The 19,852-nt window shown below is 39.6% G+C and overlaps 1 protein-coding gene across 6 annotated transcripts in view; it reads right to left on the minus strand.

Moving 5' to 3' along the window:
* The window catches only part of golga4 (golgin A4), a 107,483-nt gene that overhangs the window by 36,420 nt on the left and 51,211 nt on the right, over window positions 1-19,852 (minus strand). For 5 of the 6 annotated variants that reach the window (XM_008112812.3, XM_008112811.3, XM_008112815.3 and 2 more), the window contains 7 exons: window positions 18,753-18,885; window positions 15,211-15,398; window positions 14,868-14,951; window positions 14,292-14,439; window positions 3,597-3,775; window positions 2,507-2,638; window positions 172-327 (listed from right to left, as the gene is read on the minus strand). In XM_008112812.3, coding sequence (XP_008111019.2) covers window positions 172-327; window positions 2,507-2,638; window positions 3,597-3,775; window positions 14,292-14,439; window positions 14,868-14,951; window positions 15,211-15,398; window positions 18,753-18,885 — 1,020 coding nt within the window. The remainder of the gene's footprint in view (window positions 1-171; window positions 328-2,506; window positions 2,639-3,596; window positions 3,776-14,291; window positions 14,440-14,867; window positions 14,952-15,210; window positions 15,399-18,752; window positions 18,886-19,852) is intronic. The other variant, XM_008112813.3, reaches the window with a different exon arrangement.

A 19,852-nucleotide genomic window follows, 5' to 3' on the forward strand; every position in this document is an offset into this window, starting at 1 on the left:
GGTCTCCAATTTCAAAGCATGAAACAACAATACCAATTTTGAATCTTCCAAGTATGATTAAGAGAAGAAATACAGAAACTAAATACTTCATCAGAATCTTCATCAGAATCTCTCCACATATGTGAATCATTTTAAATTTAAGTGAGAAAAGAAAAAGATTCTTCTACTCACCGTTTTGAAAGTTTCTACTTCTTGTTGTTTCTCCTCAAGTTTTTTGTCACATTCCAACTCAATAGCTTTTTTCTGCAGTTCCAGTTCTTCCAAGGCCAAAGATCCTTGTTGTTCCTTTTCTTGTATAGTCTGTAGATGTTCCCTTTGGCACTTTTCCTGCGTCAAGAATTATGACATTTCAGCAAAAAAGGTCTCTTACCCAAAAGCTGTTACACAAATTTAGCGAATATATGATAAGTAAATTGTTGACAAAAAACAACAAAAAAGTCAATTCCCATGGACATGGCTCCTAAAATATGTTCTGATGAATTAAAATCCTTGACTGAGGGGTAACAGTTAGATTGTCAGACAACATCAAATTATGTTGGCTATTTACAACAAAAACAGATTGCAATGTGTTTCCAAACTGAGGAACATTAAACTGGGGGATTAAATTGAGACATTAAAATTACAAATTCAGCCAACATTGATTATGCATACTGGGATCAATAATCCAAACTGTTCATACACACTGATTTGAAAGAAGTCATAAAGATATCTCAGTGTCATAGTGGATAGCTTGATTAAAAAAAAATTGAACCAGTGAGCAGTGGCTATGAAAGAGGCAAAACTGGTAATAACACAGTGACTTTCTCTAAATTCACACCAAATTACCCTGGACAATTATGATCATGGCATGTAAAGAAGGATACTCTAGAGCAGGGGTCCCCAAACTAAGGCCCATGGGCCGGATGCGGCCCTCCAAGGTCATTTACCTGTCCTAAACTTGACCTAGGTTGACCTAAGTCTACCTGGTCTTTGGAGGTCTCTTTGCTTACCTATGGTCTTATGAGATCGTCTAGATTGTTTTTGAAGGTCTCTTTGCTTAGCTATGGCCTTATGAGACCATCTAGATGGCTTTTGGAGGCCACTTTCCTTACCTATGGTCGTATGAGACCGTCTAGATGGCTTTTGAGGGTCCCTTTCCTTATTTTTATGGTCTTCTGATGGCCTGATGAGATCATCTACATGGTCTTTGAGGGTCCCTTTCCTTATCTATGGTCTTCTGATGGCCTGATGAGATCATCTAGATGGTCTTTGAAGGTCCCTTTCCTTATCTATGGTCTTCTGATGGCCTGATGAGATCATCTAGATCAATGGTTCCCAAACTTATTTGGCCTGCCGCCCCCTTTCCAGAAAATATATTACTCAGTGCCCCTGGAAAGGGGGGCGTGGCTTAGAGGGGTGGGCGTGGCTCCTGCTCAAGAGGGGGAGGGGGAGGGGGAGGTGGGTGGGGCCACAAATGGGTAGCCAGGACTGGGATGGGCAGAGTTACGAGCTCTGAGGCAGGGCTGAGCTTCTATCCCTGTCCTGCGGCGCCTGCCAGGACATGGGGCGTGGCTAGAGGAGTGGGCGGGGCCTCTTCCCAAGTGCCTGACGGGGCTGAACCTCTATACCCCGCTCCCGTGTTCTAACAAGCGCCTCAGGGGAGATATACACAGGCTCAGCCCTGTCTCGCTCTCTTAGGAAGAGGCCCTGCCCCAGCCCCGCCCTTTAGTCCTAAAAGGCCTCTCAGGAGAGTTATAGAGGCTCAGCCCTGTCTCAGGCTCTTGGAAGGAGGCCCCGCTCCCTTCCCTAGCTCCACCCTCTGTGTCCCAACAAGCGCCTTAAGAGAGGTATAGACTCTCAGCCCTATCTCGGGCTCTTGGGAAGAAGCCACACCCCTCCCCTGGCCCCACCCCCAAATACACATGTGGCCATCACCACCCCCCTGGATTGCTGCAACGCCCACCAAGAGGCAGTAGCACCCTCTTTGGGAATCACTGATCTAGATAGTCTTTAAGGGTCCCTCGATATGCTGTATGGCTGAAATCTAAAATTCTGAAGAAATTATTTATTTCTTAATAGGATACCCATATATTGAAATGATATAGAATTTTTTTTCTACAAGTCAAGGTAACATAGGAATGTATTGAAGGCAAATACTTTCAGTGGTGGTACTCTGTCTGAAGAATTTCTTTCTCAAGGGAACCTGTGTGAAATTGTTTTGTTTTCCATGCATGGCAATGCATTTTGGTTTTTTTTCAGTTTCTAACTATATTTTAAGGATACTGGAGTTTGTAAAGCCACACTGTAATTTCTTAAAATTTTAGGTCTGGGTTTTATTTTGTTTGGTAACTGGCTCCTGTAATCTGTAAACTTTCCTGATAAATATATGCATGCTTAAATGTAATGAACAGACAGTGTACCAAACATTTGGCAAACATCCAAGTACGTTCTTCACACTGCACACAAAAGAAGGACACACCACAGATATAGTCATACCAGGTATATTTTAGTCATTAAATGCACTTACAAGAGCCCTTTGCATTTGTTCCTGGAATACCTGATCCTGAGCTTGCAATCTCTCATTTAACATCTGTTCCTTCTTAGCCAGTTCGCTGTTATGCAGTCTTTCCAAATCAACAACTCGTTCTTCTAAAGATTTCTGAAAATTTAAAGCAATAAATAAAAGAATAACAGTGCTACTACAAGACAAGCAAAAGTAATTGAAAATAATAAAAACCCAGAATAACAGTATATCCACTGTACTGAAAGTTATATTTTAAAGGAAATCCATGTAAATCAATGGGACATAATTTCCAATCACTACTTAGGTGAGCTGAAAATATTTAAATAGTTTCACTTTAAATGTTACAAAAATTATTCCAGTCCACTGCTTTGCTGCAGAAAGGACAACCCGATGCAGGAAAATTAGTTCCAACAAGACTGTTTAATACTCTGCACACTTTCTGTAAATAGGTTTCATTAATCTCAATGGACCTCGTTTCTGAGTTGACATACATAGGATTGAACTGTGGGTGTTATAATTCATTCCTACACTATTTCAGTTCATTGAAAACTCACTCCAGGATATGTTTGTATATATTTATAGTGAAGCCGGTGATCCAATAAAAGTCAACAGCCTTTGCAAATCTTATCCTGTGAGGACGTGGGTCATATTCATGCATTTCTAGCTGTTTCATTTTGCTCCTATTGATTGTAGAGTGAAAAACCTTTGGTTCCAGCAAGCCTTTGGGAATTGATTTTCAAGGTAAGAAACTAGCCTTAAGCTGGATTTTGTTGTTGCTTTTAAACTTTTGCATGTTGTTAATTTTTAATTATGTTCGTGATAGCTGTTTTAAGTGTTCAGTCGCAAGCAAGAAAAAACACAGGATAGAAACAAGTATTATTATCTTTTATAAAATTCAAAATACTAATATTAAAACTAGGTTTTGCAACACATACAGAAGCATAATTAAAAATTCAAATTATTAGATATATTGTCTTTAAACTCAAATTGCTAATATAAATCTCTTCCTCAGAATCCTACCCCAGCACATAAAAGACTGAGAAATAACTCTAAAATAACATGATGTACTCAGACTTTATTCATCAGCATTTACCTTCATAATATTGACTACCTCTTGCTTCACCTTTGTTAACTCTCGTTGAAGAGTCACACGCTCCTCCTCACTGGCCTTTTCCACAGCCTTTATCTTTTCATCCATTTCTGCTTGTAATTTCTTGTGTGCTTCTTCAGTCCTTTGGGCTGCACTGAGAGCCCTCTCAAGTTCTTTAAATGCTGTAGAATGAATAGAAGAAACAAACATTTTTATAGTGCACACATGGAATTTGTAAGGCAAAAGTGTTTTCGGTGAATTGCATACCCAAAGACAAATTACCTGACTCTAGAAAAAAGTAATGGGTTCCCTCATCTAGAAACAATAAACTATAAATCTATAAATCAAACTATCAATCAAAGGACTAGAGCCTGCTTTCTGTTTAATACCAACAATAAAAATCTCAACGTCAAACTTAAAGGACTGAACAAGAATACTGTATGAGGACCTTCACTGGCAATTGTATTAAACCTTAATGTTTGGCTAAGAATTCTCAGGAGTCAATAAATGAAGAACGTCTGGAATGCAAAGCCTGCTGCAAGGTTATGAGCAGTTACATTCTCTAAAAATAATGAACAACAACAATATTGCCCATATGACTTTTCTGTGTTTTCTGTTTATTTATTTATTTATTTACTACATTTATATCCCGCTCTTCTCACCCCGAAGGGGACTCAGAGCGGCTTACAAATCAAATGAACATACAATATATTATTAGCATAGCACAATATAAGCATTAAATTACTATACTGTACTATATCATTACAGTAGAATCTCACTTATCCAACATAAACGGGCCGGCAGAACGTTGGATGAGCGAATGTTGGATAATAAGGAGAGATTAAGAAAAAGCCTATTAAACATCAAAATAGGTTATGATTTTACAAATTAAGCACCAAAACATGTGTATTTGGTCTGGAACTACATTATTACCGTAGCAACTTCAGGACAACCTGCCGACCACTTACTATACTACAGGCAGTCTCCTGTATAGTCTCCTGTTGTTTGACTTACAAACAACTCATAGTTAAGAAAGGGGGTGAGACAACAGGAAGTGGGTGAAATTTACCCGTAGAAAGGGAAATTCACTTCTGAGTTATCATGGGGAAAGAGAAGCACAACTGAAGCTTTCTAACCAATCCTTGTTTCTACAACAAGTCATTTTTTTTCAAAATCCAATTATCAGAGGGACAGAAAGAGTGGCAAAATCTTCTGAACAGAGGCACAAACAGCAAAACAAACACCACAAGGGTGTTAACCCTTCCCCAGACTATCCAAAGCAAAATATATCTCTAAATTTGGCTAGTTACACTTAAAAATCTATCTATTCTGACTTGCAAACAAATTCAATTTAAGAACAAACCTATAGAACATATATTGTTTGTAACTTGGGGACTGCCTGTATTTAGTTTTTTTTTTAATCTTTTGTGCTGTTTTCATATATTTTTAATGTATTTTATTTCTTCACTTCTAAGACACACTATAAGGGGCCCCTGGTGGCACAGTGAGTTAAAGCGCTGAGCTGCTGAACTTGCGGACCAAAAGGTGCCAGGTTCAAATCCCGGGAGCGGAATGAGCACCCGCTGTTAGCCCCACCTCCTGCCAACCTAGCAGTTCGAAAACATGCCAATGTGAGTAGATCAATGGGTACCGCTCCAGCGGGAAGGTAACGGCGCTCCATGCAGTCATGCCGGCCACATGACCTTGGAGGTGTCTACGGACAATGCCAGCTCTTTGGCTTAGAAATGGAGATGGGATCCAACCCCCAGAGTCGGTCATGACTGGACTTATCGTCAGGGGAAAACCTTTACCTTAAGACACACTACACCCCCATAAACATCTGTAAAAATTAGTTGCATCTTACAATTGCAAGTGTATCCTATGTATTTTTATTGATGGCGGTGCTCCTGAAATTAGGGTGTATCTTACAATTGATGGCATCTTACAACTGAAGAACTATAGTAATTATCAGCTGCTTTGTTAGCCATTTTAGGCATAGAAAATAAGACAGAAACCACTTTTAATACATACAAATCATGTTTAAAGTGATATAAATGGATATACCAAAATATAAAAATATGGTATTTAAAATTTTAAACTTCTTTTGAAAAGGACAGTATTTTTTAAACAGAATTATAATTACTCTATTCCATTTTTATGTGAAACACAGCCAGCTTAAAGGGGAAAAGGTTACTACAACATTAGAGAAACTGGGTTTTTTTTCGTGTCAGGAGCAACTTGAGAAACTGCAAGTCACTTCTGGTGTGAGAGAATTGGCCATCTGCAAGGATGTTGCCCAGGGGATGCCCGGATGTTTCTGATGTTTTTACCATCCTTGTGGGAGGCTTCTCTCATGTCCCCGCATGGAGCTGGAGCTGATAAAGGGAGCTCATCCGCACTCTCCCCAGGTTGGATTCGAACCTGGCAGCCTTCAGATCAGCAACCCAACCTTCAAGTCACAGGCTTTAACCCACTATGCCACCGGGGGCTCCTAGAGAAATTGTTGTAACAGCATGTCTAATACATACACCTACCACATTCTTGAGGATGTATTTTCAGATAAAAGTACATAGGATTGTCCTCATAGCAGGATTCAGGAGAAAATGTGGCAAAAGGTAAAATATACTTTTTTTATAAGGCAAATACAAAATTCCACATAATCTAGATGTGCATATCAGTTCATTAAAAAAAGAAGTCACTATCACTACTGAGCAGTCTCCAATACCAGCTCTGGTAGAGTGGCAGAACATTAACAATGAATGTGTCATCTCCTTGTCATCTTTCTCACCTACATTTTAATTGTATTTATAATTCTATACTAAATGGCTCCTATGACACATAATTAATTGTTCCTACAGTAGTGGCAAATATATAACAATATGTTCTTATAAGAGTGAAAGAACAATTCAATTTAAGAAGGCTACTTTTGGTGGCAGGCCTAAGAAATGTATATTTTTGCTCTGTAATGAATACTGGAGCCTCAATAAAGGTTTATACTGCAATATATTTGATTCCCAGTGTCACAGAACTAATTTCTAAGTCGCTGTATTCAACATTATACAGTCTTCTATCTAAAAAGCATTTGGGGACATCGAGTGGGTTAAAGGAAAATATACATTTAGGAAAATATGAAGAATAACCAGACATCTTCAATACATTTAAGATTGAACCACTCAAATGCAGTAACCCAGAAACATGCAGGTGCATGAACATATTTACAGGCACACAGACACAGGAAGAAAGCTAGACAAGCAAAAGGATATATGGTTGAAGGAAAAAAGAATGAAAAACACAAAGAAGCAACACTCCACAAAAACACATTCTATTTTCAAAAAGCAAAATTTTATGCATCTCAGGCACTCTTAACATATAAGCAAAAACGCAGGGCATTTTTAATTGAAATACCTAATTCTAATGCAAAATATATGTATTGTTGGACTTTGGTTGTGTGTATATGAAATGTAAATCAAGTGTTTCTGCTGTTTTGCATGTGTGTGTTTCAGCAATGAAACAGTAAACAGCAGACCAGTTTGACTAACAGCCTGCTGTGACCTATAGGACATGATTGGTTGGAACTTCCTTCGGACTAAGGAATGTGCTTTCTTATCTCTGTTGAACTGTGTGAGCCGAGCCATGCCGAAGAATGCCAGCTTCTAGTGATGGACTTTGCTGTTTGTAAATATCTTTGTAAATAAGTGTTTGAACTTCAGACTGCAGATGTCTTTGAGTCTGACATTGGAGAGGAATTGGTGAGGGCAGAAGTTCAGCAATTCATCAGGGTGCTGATCTGGAGCTGAGTGATCAATGGTTTTGAAGAAACCCACCAACACGCACCGTGACCCCCTGACTGCTGATCATTGACACTTCACAGTAGGAAGTGAATGGGTATAGTAAGACAATTACACCTACAGGTATCCAAATTTACTCATTGTTTCTCTTTATACATCAAGGCCATGAAACTAGCCCTAAGGCTTTTTTCTTCTTCCTTCCACTAATGTAATTGTTTCCAAATAAGAGATGCTTCAAAATATTCTATAGCGTTCACTGAGGTGGGATGAGAAGAGGACATCTTTATCAAGGTAAGAAACACCTAATAAGATGATCAACTTTACTCTCGGGTAAAAATAAGAATGTTTCCTTTAAAAATATCCAATTCATTATCATACAAAGTCATTAATTCAAGTGGAATCTGAAGCCTAGTTTCAATAAATAAACAAGGCTTCTGATTTCAATTGAATTAGTGTCATTGTTTGAGAATGGGCAGATGAAGTGATAAGACTGTGTTCTTGAATGTATCACTTCAAGTTCAGATGTGGACTCAAAAACCCAAATCCAGAACACAAAGTTATGTCCACAGGGATCTGAAAGAGGGAAGGTGAGTAGGTTTTGTGTGAGGGACAAACTATCATTCAAAGAACCACAGTTACAATTAATCAACTTTTGCTTCTTCATGGTCTCTGTGCCATACAAAAATGGATAACTATAAAGCTTACCAAGGTCGTTAAAACACAAAAAATAAAATAAAATAAAAATATGATTGTATAGCCAAAAGTAGTATCTGCTTTGGATCTGCAGTCCAGTCTACAGTGCTGAATGAATGTGGATATTTGTGTTAGTGAAACTGCTTTAGAAAACTCAAGATATGGCTATTCTGTAAAAGTGCTGCAGATGAAGTCATGGCTCTTGTTGAATGTGCACTACATTCTGTGTCAACCAAATGAGCTGCTATGCAGTAAACATGTCTCTTCAAACACCATCGCCATAGTCATAGCCAAGGCGAGCCATCATTGAATGTGCATTCTCGTTGGTTTATGACACAGACCATGGTTGAACTGTCTGAGGTCACTTGAACAACTCTGTTGTGAATCTTCCTCTCGAACGCTCTGAATGTTTTGATCACTGCATGAAGCACGACACAACTGTTGTGAAGTTCTGCTTCCTGAGCTGACCAATGTTTTTGCATAGTTCTACATCAGTCTTCACCCAAATGTCTCATCAAGTTATAGGTTTTCACCATACAGGCAGATCATCTTATCAGGATGCCATTTGCTCACCACGATACCATAGAGATACCAAGGTGCTTGTTTATAATGCCATTGTCCTCCCAACCCTGCTCTACACCTGCAAAACGTGGACATCACACCAAACTCCTGGAGCGTTTCCATCAGTGTTGCCTCAGAAAAATCCTGCAAATCTCTTGGGAAGACAGGCGGACAAATGTCAGCGTGCTGCAAGAAGCAAAGACCACCAGCATTGAGGCGATGCTCCTACGCCACCCACTCCGCTGGACTGGCCACGTTGTCCGAATGCCCGATCACCGTCTCCCAAAATAGTTACTCTACTCCGAACTCAAGAACGGGAAACGTAATGTTGATGGGCAGGAAAAGAGATTTAAAGATGGGCTCAAAGCCAACGTTAAAAACTGTGGCATAGACACTGAAAACTGGGAAGCCCTGGCCCTTGAGTGCTCTAATTGGAGGTCAGCTGTGACCAGCAGTGCTGTGAAGAGGCATGAATGGAGGGCTTAAGGGAGAAACGTGCCAAGAGAAAGGAGCATCAAGCCAACCCTGACCGGGACCACCTTCCACCTGGAAACCAATGTCCTCACTGCAGGAGAACATGCAGATCAAGAATAGGTCTCTTCAGCCATCTACGGACACACCCCCAAGATGGAAGACAATCATCCTCGAACTACGAGGGATCGCCTAAGTAAAAAGCATGTTATAATTAGATACAGAGGTGTAAAGTGATTCCTCCAGATATCAGTAGTCTCAATGTGATGCCCTCAAGTAGGCATATAGACTATCACTAGTGGAAGCATAAACCACAGGAACTTGTGGAGACAGTTACTTCATTTCAACAGTGTGAGTTGTCACTATCAATGTTACCGAGATAGCCTGGAAGCTTCAAGTATAACATGATGCTTGAGCAGTTTCTCCTCTTTAACAGTAGAAGCATCTCCTTACTCATAGAATTTGAGTTGACTTAATAGAAGTTGGCCCCTATTTCATTCAGATTTCAAATGGGATGACCTGCCTGACTTCTCTTCTTGTACTGAAGCAGAATCCCTTGCAAGTACAATAGCAGCAAGCTATGGGGTTATTGAATTTAATACCCACAAAGTAGAAAAGGGCTTCATAGCAGACATTCAACATGTTGATACTGAGAGAAAAGATGGCACAGTAAAGATCTTTGATACTGAAGAGGCTCTCAATATCACAAAAGATTTAGATTTCTTAGACTTAGAAGAGGAGCAAGTTTAAGTCTGCCTTTCCTGGTCAGCTCTGAAAGTGAGGCCAAGTGGTTGTTGGAAGGGCCAGTTTGGAAGTTGAAGAACAGCAGTTCGCAGCAGCTCCCCCCCCCCCCCCCCCCAGTCTATATTAGTTATTGCAGAAAAGAGCCTTCAGCAGGCAAAGCAGGCAGAAGCCACTACATCAGAGCAGGCTGATTAAATGCATGGGTTGAATGTACACAGATGACAATGTGCAGATGACAATGTGCAGAGGACTGCAGATCTGCACAATTAACAGAGAAATGGACGCTACACAGGTAACACCTGAGAATAAAGAACAAAAGGCTGTCAAGGTGAAACCTTGTTTTGCTTTGTGGTGTGAATCTGGTATCTGATCGTCTTTGTATTATCGGACTTGTTGATTCTGGACTGTGCTCTTCACTGTTGCATTTTGGTTCTTGGCTTGGATTTCTGACTACGCTATTTATGGACTGCTTGCGTTGTTGATTTTTGACTGGAATTCTGGTTTGTGTTTGTTCCTGAATGAACTCAGAAACTTCTTTGGTGTGATCACATGACTTTGGCTTTATCTCACTCGCAATGGCTTGTGTGTGTATGTACCTTAATATTGTGAGCCTACTAAAACTCTGGCATTTGGGGGCTTTTGCTGTTAATATATCAGGACTTTGTTTGACCCTTCTGTGGCTTGGAAAACCTTTGTTTATATAACCAGGACTTGGCAAAACAGAACACTGCTAAATTACAAACTTTCAGTGACTTCTCAGACCAATTAAGGTAAAGTTATTGAGGCCCTAAGATGCAAATCCTTGATCAATTGGGCATTTATCTACAAAGTGTCTCCCCCCAAACAAAAAAGCCACAGCAAAGAAAGACTTTTTGATCACATTTAGAACAGAACACAGATATTGACAGAAAGGAAAAAGGGGAGGATGAGGGGTGAAAGGAGTAAAAAGAGCAAGCTCCATGCTTTGCTTTAATCTGATGAAATACCAATGTGAGGTTTGAAAGCTTGGGAAATATTTTAAAAAATAAAACCACTAGAGTTGGTACAATAAAAGCTATCTTTACCTCTTTCTTTTAAGAATGTCCTGTCATGTTAACTTGTGTATTCAACTATGGCATCATCTAGTGGTGACAATCCTTGACATGGTGAGGGGGCTTGCGTGTTCCAATGAACCTGCGGGCACAACCACGGGAGTCACACACTCCCAGGAGTGGCCACAGGGGAGGATCCAGACCAAGAACAATCCAAAGACCCAAAGACCTCAACAGCGGAGCAGGCAGAGGATAACATGGTACATGTTACAATGGCTGTGAAGGCAGAAGAAGGCTGCAACAGACTGAGAAGCCACTCTCATTGTGTTAATCACACCACAGCTGGGACCTCAATCTGTGAAGACTGTGTGTTGACCGGTTGTGCACCGACCTCCACACATTAAAAGAAATCACGCACAGGCATCTTCCAAGAAATGGAGGACCATCATCCTCAAACTACGAGGGATCGCCTAAGCATCTAGTGGTGAAAGCTGAAGAAAGCAGAAGAGAGTAGAATGGAGCCAAATTAGGCCGACTGAGATCCACCTTATCTATTTCAACCAATCTGTGAAAATTAAAGTGCAAAGGGGTAAAAAAGTACCTAGTCAAAACAGTAGTTTTCCCTAACCAAGCACTGAATACAGAGCAGAGTTGTTCTTAGGGACATGTTTTGCTAAAAGAAGTTTCATGCTGTTTGTGAAATAAAAGAAATAAAAAACTAAGTTGTTTTATTGGTGCTAAAGTAAATTCTCAATGTTTTGAAAAAAATCCAAAATTTAATTCTGAGAAATTTCTATTTTAATTATGAGAACCTGGTCAAATATGTCAAGACACTGAACAGAAAGAAGATGAGGATACTTATTTTTGATAATGCCTGAGAAGCATAGAATTTACTTTCTAACGCTCGCTGCAAGCAGCAGTTGAGTGATGTAAGTAAAAGATCCCTTACCCCAATCCTGTTCATACAAGGCTTGGGAAAGGCACCATGATTCACTTATTGGCATGTGTGGATGCACAAAAATAAGATGCTTAGTGAGATTTGTTTATTCAATACATACACTGTTACAGAATGAAAAGCTGTCATAGTCATCTTACATAGGAATTGTTATGATTTTTTTTCTTTTCAATTCAATTCTAAAACCATACTCAACAAAATCTTAATTAAACAGTTATTAAACAGCAACTTGGGGCTCTCAATTATTTAGAAACTTAAACTGATGAGTTGGCTCCAAATGTAAATAGTGTCTGATTCCAGAAGAAATTCCATTAGCAGAAGGGATACAACAGTGTTTTTCACTGTTCCAGAGCAGCCCGCACCCGAAAGCTAAAAAAATTGTTCTAGTTTTTAATCTGTTTGGTTGTTCATAAAATGGCAAAAAATGAAAGACCTGATTTTGCTATTTATATAAGCAGCACCATTTACTACTCCTTTGTGCTTCCACAAATTTTGGTATGCATAAGGGCTCCTGGAACCAAACCAGAGCAGATATCAAGAGCCTGCTGTAAGGTAAAGGTTTCCCCTTGATATTAAGTCTAGTCGAGCCCAACTCTGAGGGGTGGTGCTCATCTCCATTTCTAAGCCAAAGAGCTGGCGCTGTCCGTAGATGCCTCCAAGGTCATGTGGCTGGCATGACTGCATGGAGTGCTGTTACTTTCCCGCCAAAGTGGTACCTATTGATCTACACACATTTGCATGCTTTTGAACTGCTAGATTAGCAGAGCAAAGGGGGCTAGCAACGGGAGCTCACCCCGTCCCATGGATTCAAACTGCTGACCTTCTGGTCAGCAAGTTCCTGCAACTTAGCGGTTTAGCCCACTGCGCCACTGTGGCCCACTGTACTTTCTTTAAAATTTTATTCGTTTTCCCAGTCCTATTCTATCTGTGCAATAATGTCTACACAGCTGATTTTTTGCTTATTTCCACTGACATGCCAGGAATAGAAACATTTTGGAAGAAAGGATGTTAGCTGAAATAATCAAAATAAAAGTCTCGACTAGGTGCAGGCACAAATACTGTCTACATAAAATCTATTGTTTGAAAGATAGTGCAGTCCCTGTTATTACCCTTTCCTTTCCTCTCTCCTGCAATTTCTCATTGCATATTGGTGTTAACCAGGGATTCTAAGCATGACAGGGTTTGAATCTCTGCTCAGTCCGCTGGGTAACCTTGGCAAGTCACATTCTCTCAACCTCAAAGGAAGGCAAAGGCAAACTGCCTCTGAACAAATCTTGCCAAGAAAATTCCACGATACACTTGCCTTCGAGTCGCCATAAGTCAGAAACAACTTGAAGGCACAACAACAACAATAACATTCTATTGCAGACAAGGCAAAACACATTTCTAAACCACAGGCTGAAATTATTAGCATGTAATTTATTTTTTAGAATGACTGCACATATAAAATGAAACTGTGGGTAATGTTTGGAAGAGAAGGGTTAGAGCAAAAACACTAGGAAGTTAGGATATGAGTATGCATATTCATAAGGCTAATTCCTGATTTGCAGGTACTTTACAGCAGTGGTTCCCGAACTGTGTTCTGTAGAACTCCAGGTTTCTGCAAAAGCATCACAAGGGTTCCACAAAAAAAGTGCCAGAAAATGAAGACCTACTTCAAAAACAAATTTTAAATCTCTGTATTTCCAAACCTATTACAATGTACAAAACACTCAGACAACAGAAGTAGATGAAAGAAGGAAGAACTGTGTTCACAGTGCTTATTAATAGGGTTTCACAAGAAAATCAGGGACAGTTGGGGTTCGAAAGGAAGAAAAAATAAGTCTTTTGAAGGTTTCCATGACCAAAAATGTTTGAGAACCACTGCTCTATAGTATGTATTAGTGGACAGACTGCTATATCCCCCCCTTACCCACTCAGTCTGCAAGACTCTGTCATTTTTAATATTCAGAATGAATTTTTCATCCAGGACAGAGGGGAAAGCAATCATGGAGTACCTTTTCCTCTTACATACCATAGGACTTCCTGCTTAAGTTATATAGTGGCCTTTGTTCAGAGGGCATGAAGTCCATATTACTGATCTATTCCTTGGACCTGGTAAGAAACTGGCGCAACCAGTTTTCATTAATCAAAATAAGGTTGAATAAATTTACAAAGCATTCTAACCTTTTTTGGTCACTGTGGTAAGAAGAAAATACTTACCTCTAGCAATGTTAATTTTTTTTAAAAGAGCAGTTGTTTTGACTGCCAAAATGTTACAGCCTCTACTATTACTAGACTGACAAAAAGAAAATGGGGCAGTTTTCACTGAGTACCACAATTATGTTGATTTTGATGGGGGGGGGGGCACAAGGGGAACTAATGAAATTGTTATAATGACGAATGACAAAAAGGCAAACAAAAGATGCAAAAAGGTTTCCTGCTCAAACGAGCAACAATCATTGTGATGCCTTACCAGCTTTTTCAGACTTTTCTTTCCCATCTTTTAACTCTTCACTTTCTAGAACAACCTGCTTGATATTGGCACGCAACTGAGCTATTTCTTCTTCCTTCATTTCCAGTGTTTCATGCATCTGCCGTTTTGTTTCTGCTATAACCATGCCCTGTAATACCAGTAGAAATACAATGTGTGAATACTTAAATGTAAAAACTTAGCATACATGCAAGACACTATCACTGTTATTTTTTAAAATCCATTTTAAACTCAATAGTACGTTCTGAACCAAGAATATACAATTCTAAAGGCTATTGTGGAACTTCTATGCTTACAAACCTCTGAAGCTGTGAAATACATTAACACACTTAGAATTAAATTTCTGCCTTCTTGTTTTTCTACATACTTCTGTTCTTATAAAACTCTATGCAGGCAAACAAAATTAAATTTTGGTATTTAAATGTGCTTAAAATGTGTTAAGTAGCAATACAATACCATAAAATATTTTTTAATTTCACAGGTTATACATATGAACCGCTTTTATGAACAGCTGACAACAATATGAAGCAATAGCAATTTAAGGTGCACTATACTTACTTTATCTTGCTCTAACTGTTCAATCAAGTTCTTAGCATCACGTAACTGAGTAATCAGTTTTGTTTTTTCAGCCATGTGAAGATCCTATGAGAGAAAAGTGGATGAACTTGCATTATATATATTTATGTGAAGTAGCTCTTTTCCCCATCCGGCTGAGCTTTCATGAGAGCTCAAGGCACACAACTCTGGGATCCTTCCGAATTCAATAACCCTTCCCCATGGACAACAAGAAAAAATGTTTATTGGACTATGCGTGTGAAAATTACTTCTGATACATTTTGATATAAGTATCAATTAATCAAAACCAATGTTTGAACTGATGAGTAAGAACTTTTTTCAGTACCTTTATTTTCTCTAGCTCCTGAAGTCTTTCATCTAGTTGCTCTTGCAGTGCCTCTTTCTCATTGGCCAGCTGTGCTGAGTGTTCCTTATGCAATCGAAGTTTTTCTTTACATCGATAAAGCAAGTTTTCTTGACGTTTAACTCGCTGAGTAAGAGTTTCCAGTGTTTTAGCTGTATCACCATCATCACCTACAAAGCAACGGACAATTATGATGGACTATGTAACACATTTTTTGTTCCTGGGTTATACATGTCATTTCCTAACTGGTTCTATCATAAAAACATAGAAAAAGCTTATTAAACTGCAAAAATGTTGTTTTTGCAGGACATCCTGCAGCACATTTTGCAATAGTTTTTTAATGAATATCTCACAGAGTCTCAATCAATTTAAATAGTTTGTTGTCGAAGGCTTTCATGGCCAGGATCACAGGGTTGTTGTGTGTCTTTCGGGCTGTGTGGCCATGTTCCAGAAGCATTCTCTCCTGACGTTTCGCCCACATCTATGGCAGGCATCCTCTGAGGATACCTGCCATAGATGTGGGCGAAACGTCAGGAGAGAATGCTTCTGGAACATGGCCACACAGCCCGAAAGACACACAACAACCCAATTTAAATAGTTTGTTATAAACAGGACGGATGGGTAGAAACAGGAATACAACCTAACATGATTGACTGCTGCTTCATAGGATGTGAGTGGGAGAAATCAAATTCAAGTGAAAGAAGCAGGTTTTGGGAAAGTAGTATAATTAATAGTTGATGTTCGTGGAACTCACATTTTACTGGCAATTAAAGGAAACTATACAATTAAATAAACTGGTGTAATTCAGAATGTGGGCCTGGGCTTGAATGTTTTTGAGAATGCCCACTGCACTAATAAAAGTATCTACAGAAAGATACTCAGAACAGCAGAGCATTCACTGAGTACCAGTACAGTTGAGAGACAGCCTCTGGAATGCTTCCAAGCACACTTGGAAGAGATGATTCTTCAGAGTGCATAAAAATTAGAGGTGGAAGGGCAGCAACTGCATACACAACTGATCCTACTGCACATTGATTCAGTCTTCCAAGAAGGACCAACTGAAGATACTTCTGTCATGAGAGGCAGAGATGAAAGGAATTTGTGCAGAAATCCAGACTTCTACTTGAACCTGCTGCCTCTACCTACACCTGAATAAGGCAGTGGTCTAGGTCAAAGCTTCCTAAAATGTAGGTTGCGACCCCAAATGAGGTCATCAGAGATTTATTTTGGGGTCCTGACACAGGTCGTGACACAAAGAGGAGGTGAGGGAGGGGAAAAGTGTCCTCTTCTGAGATGGATCATTTATCCCTAGAACCTTGTTGTCTCTGCTTGCCTTAAAGAGAGAAAAGGAAGAGGGAAAAGGAGGGAAGGCTTCAATTGGGGACCCTGTCTTTAAGGCCTGTGAAGAGGAGGGAGGAAAACGCCTTCCCATCTTGTGAATCTGGGTGTTTTTTCTTTCCTTCCGATCTTGGATGTCTGGGCATTCTTTCTTTCCCATCTTGGGGGTCTAGGGGTCCATTCCATTTTGGGGGTCTAACCGTGTTTCCTTTCCGTCTTGAGGGTCTGAGGGTCGCTCCTTTCCTTCTCATCTTCTAAGTCTAGGTATTTTTGTATTTTCTTTCCATCTTGGGAGTTTGGGTGTTTTTCCTTTTCTTCCCATCTTGGGGTTCTGGGGGATCACTTATTTCCCTCTGATCTTAGGAATCTGAGCTTTTTTCCCTTCCCTTCCCTTCCCTTCCCTTCCCTTCCCTTCCCTTCCCTTCCCTTCCCATCTTGGTCATGTGGAGTATTTTCTTTTCCTTTCCATCTTGGCTGTCTGGGCGTTTTTCATTTCCATCTCATCTTGGGGGTTTAGGGAGGGTTCACTCGCTTTCCCTCCTCTTTAATTCATTGTGCCTCCTGATTAAAGTGTCCCACTTGTGCCTCATACTCCTCCCTTCCTCAATGCTTCAACTGACATATCTGTCCATGAAGGCACTGTCCATGAGAGTTTATTTCCCTTTGAATCCTTTGTGCAGAGGAGGAGAGAGATTGCCGGGGGGGGGGGGTTAATCAGATTGTTTCAAAATAAATTTATTATTACCACCTACGACAAGCGAGGCAACTGGCACCCTATCTATCTGATGAGGCTCTGGTAACAGTAATCCATGCCACGGTCACGTCTAGGCTGGACTATTGCAATGCCCTGTATGTTGGGCTTCCGATGTCCATGACCCGAAAGCTCCGTATTGTTCAGAATGCGGCAGCCAGGCTACTCACAAGAACACCCATGAAATGCCACATAACACCAGTGCTGCAGCATCTGCATTGGCTTCCAACTGATTACCGTGGTCTATATAAAATGCTAGTCCTGACTTTTAAAACTCTTTACAGCCAGGGCCCATTGTATCTTAGGGACCGTCTCTCCTTTTCCCATCATTGGAGGTCACAACGACCATCCCAACGAGACTTACTCTATGTACCGGGTCCTAGAGAAGTGCACTTGGAGAGGACCAGGCGCAGAGCTTTTTCTGTTTCTGCTCCTGCCTTATGGAACGCCTTGCCGCCCTATATGAGAGCCATGCGTGAGTTAGGGCCTTTTACCCTAGCACTCAAGACCTGGCTCTTTACTGGAGCTTTTAATCTATTTTAATTTTTTTAAATCAATATTTGTATGTATGTATTTTTATCCTTTACAATTTTATCTTGTAAATCGCCTAGAGCATCGTGAATGAAGGGCGATTAATAAGTAATTAAATGATGATGATGATGATGATGATTATCAGTAAAAGCTTGATTTGTATACATATTTCATATATCTTGGATCTGGAATAAATTTCTCAGACGAAACAGGGTCATGAGCTGAAAAAGTTTAAGAATGTAGGCAATCAACAGGCAATATGTTACAAGTAGAAAATTTACTTTTATAAATCTTTAGACTGGGGTAAAGTGTAACCCACACTGTATGGGTCCAAAGCATCCTGAGTTGAAGCCTACTGCTCTTGGATGCAAAAGCTGCCTTCTCCTAATTTATCTTGGAAACAAACAAATATGTTATGTAATACAAAGGTAAACAATATGCCAAATTGGAAAGAGACAAATTAAATAAATTAAATAACTGTATAAGACTGAGTTATGCATTTCCAGCTCAACCCCAGCCTCCACCTACCCCTGAACAAGGCAGTGAATTATGAAACTGACAGGCAGCCTGTTGAATTGGAAAATTTACTCATAAATACCCATTGCACTGACAATAGTAAATTGTCCCATGTTGACAAATAAACAAAAGCTGTCTTACTTCCGTTTCTGTTTGTTCCCAAAAGAGAAAATTTTGTTTGTTTAAGCTGGAAGTAATAGTGGGGTATTTTTTTTCATACATAGAAAAGAAATTGGTTACCCTGCTTCAAAAAAAAAAAAAAAAAAAGGCCACAGAGTTAGTCAAAGCAAATGTTTCACTTCATGTAGAATGTCAATCTCATACGACTCTGGGTGTTTGTGAGATAAAAAAGATACCTAAAGCATTTTTGTTGAAGACATTAACTTACCAGGACTTTCCAAGTCATTCTCTGCATCTGTGTCCTTTGTTGGACTGTGAAGCTGTGTCTGAGTCTGATCATTTGCATCAGGCAGTTCAACGCATATTTGCTTATTCTGCAACCGTTCTTTCAGTAATGATACCTATGTAAACAGAGTAATATTCAGCTAATGACAGACTTTCCCCCCTTTAAAAAACTGAAGACAAAAACTAAAATATTTCCAAGGAAAGGATTAACATATTTTTTCCAACTCCAATGGAAACAGTGCTTTCAGTACGAGTGCTGGAAAGGCAAGCAGAAGGAAACAGCCTCCTTGAGGACTTCTCGGGTGCATGTGGTTTGCTACTGAGGGAAGACTGATGGACTAGAAAGGCCTTCAGTCTAATCCAACAGGATATGTATGTTCTTATAAACAAGTTGGATTTATGATGCTGATCTTCTGGTTTTCTTTTTTCCCAATTTATAAAACAATTAAGTCAAAATGAATCATAACGTTAGCCCTGTCAGCATTGGGCATTTTTATTTATTCTTATAACTGGCCCTAAAATTAGGACTCAGGGTAACTAAGACAAATAATCAGTGATCCAGTGTAGAAATTTATCTGTTTTCCTCCTAGTACTGACAGGGGGTTGTTGACACATCAAAACATGCTACTGCTACCATTTAACTGTTCAGTGGCAAGACAACACTGGGTGGTTGTTATTGTTATTATTTGTACACTGCTTTTTATTTTAAAAAACAGACTCGAAGCAACTTACAGAAAAACACAATACAATTCAAAACCTAAAAAATACAAACATTAAAATAGGATTAATAAACAGTTAAAACCCTTAAAACTAATGAAATCCTATTTATAGCTAAAACCACAGCACCCCCTAACTTGATCTTAAAAATCTCTTTCTTTAAAAGCCTGTTTGAAAAAAAGTCTTAGCTTTCAGAAGGATAGCAGAGAGTTTTTACTTTCGTATGAAGAGGAAGTAGAAGAGTGTCAATCACTGTGCTCAGAAGAAAGGCCATTCTCCCAATCGTTATGAGGAGAAATCCATCTCAACTGTTTTCTTCACCACACTCTGACCAGAATGGCAAGATTCTTTTTCAATTGAGTTCCA

This window comes from Anolis carolinensis, chromosome 6 (genome assembly GCF_035594765.1).
Source record: "Anolis carolinensis isolate JA03-04 chromosome 6, rAnoCar3.1.pri, whole genome shotgun sequence".
In the NCBI taxonomy this organism is placed as follows: Eukaryota; Metazoa; Chordata; class Lepidosauria; order Squamata; family Dactyloidae; genus Anolis; species Anolis carolinensis.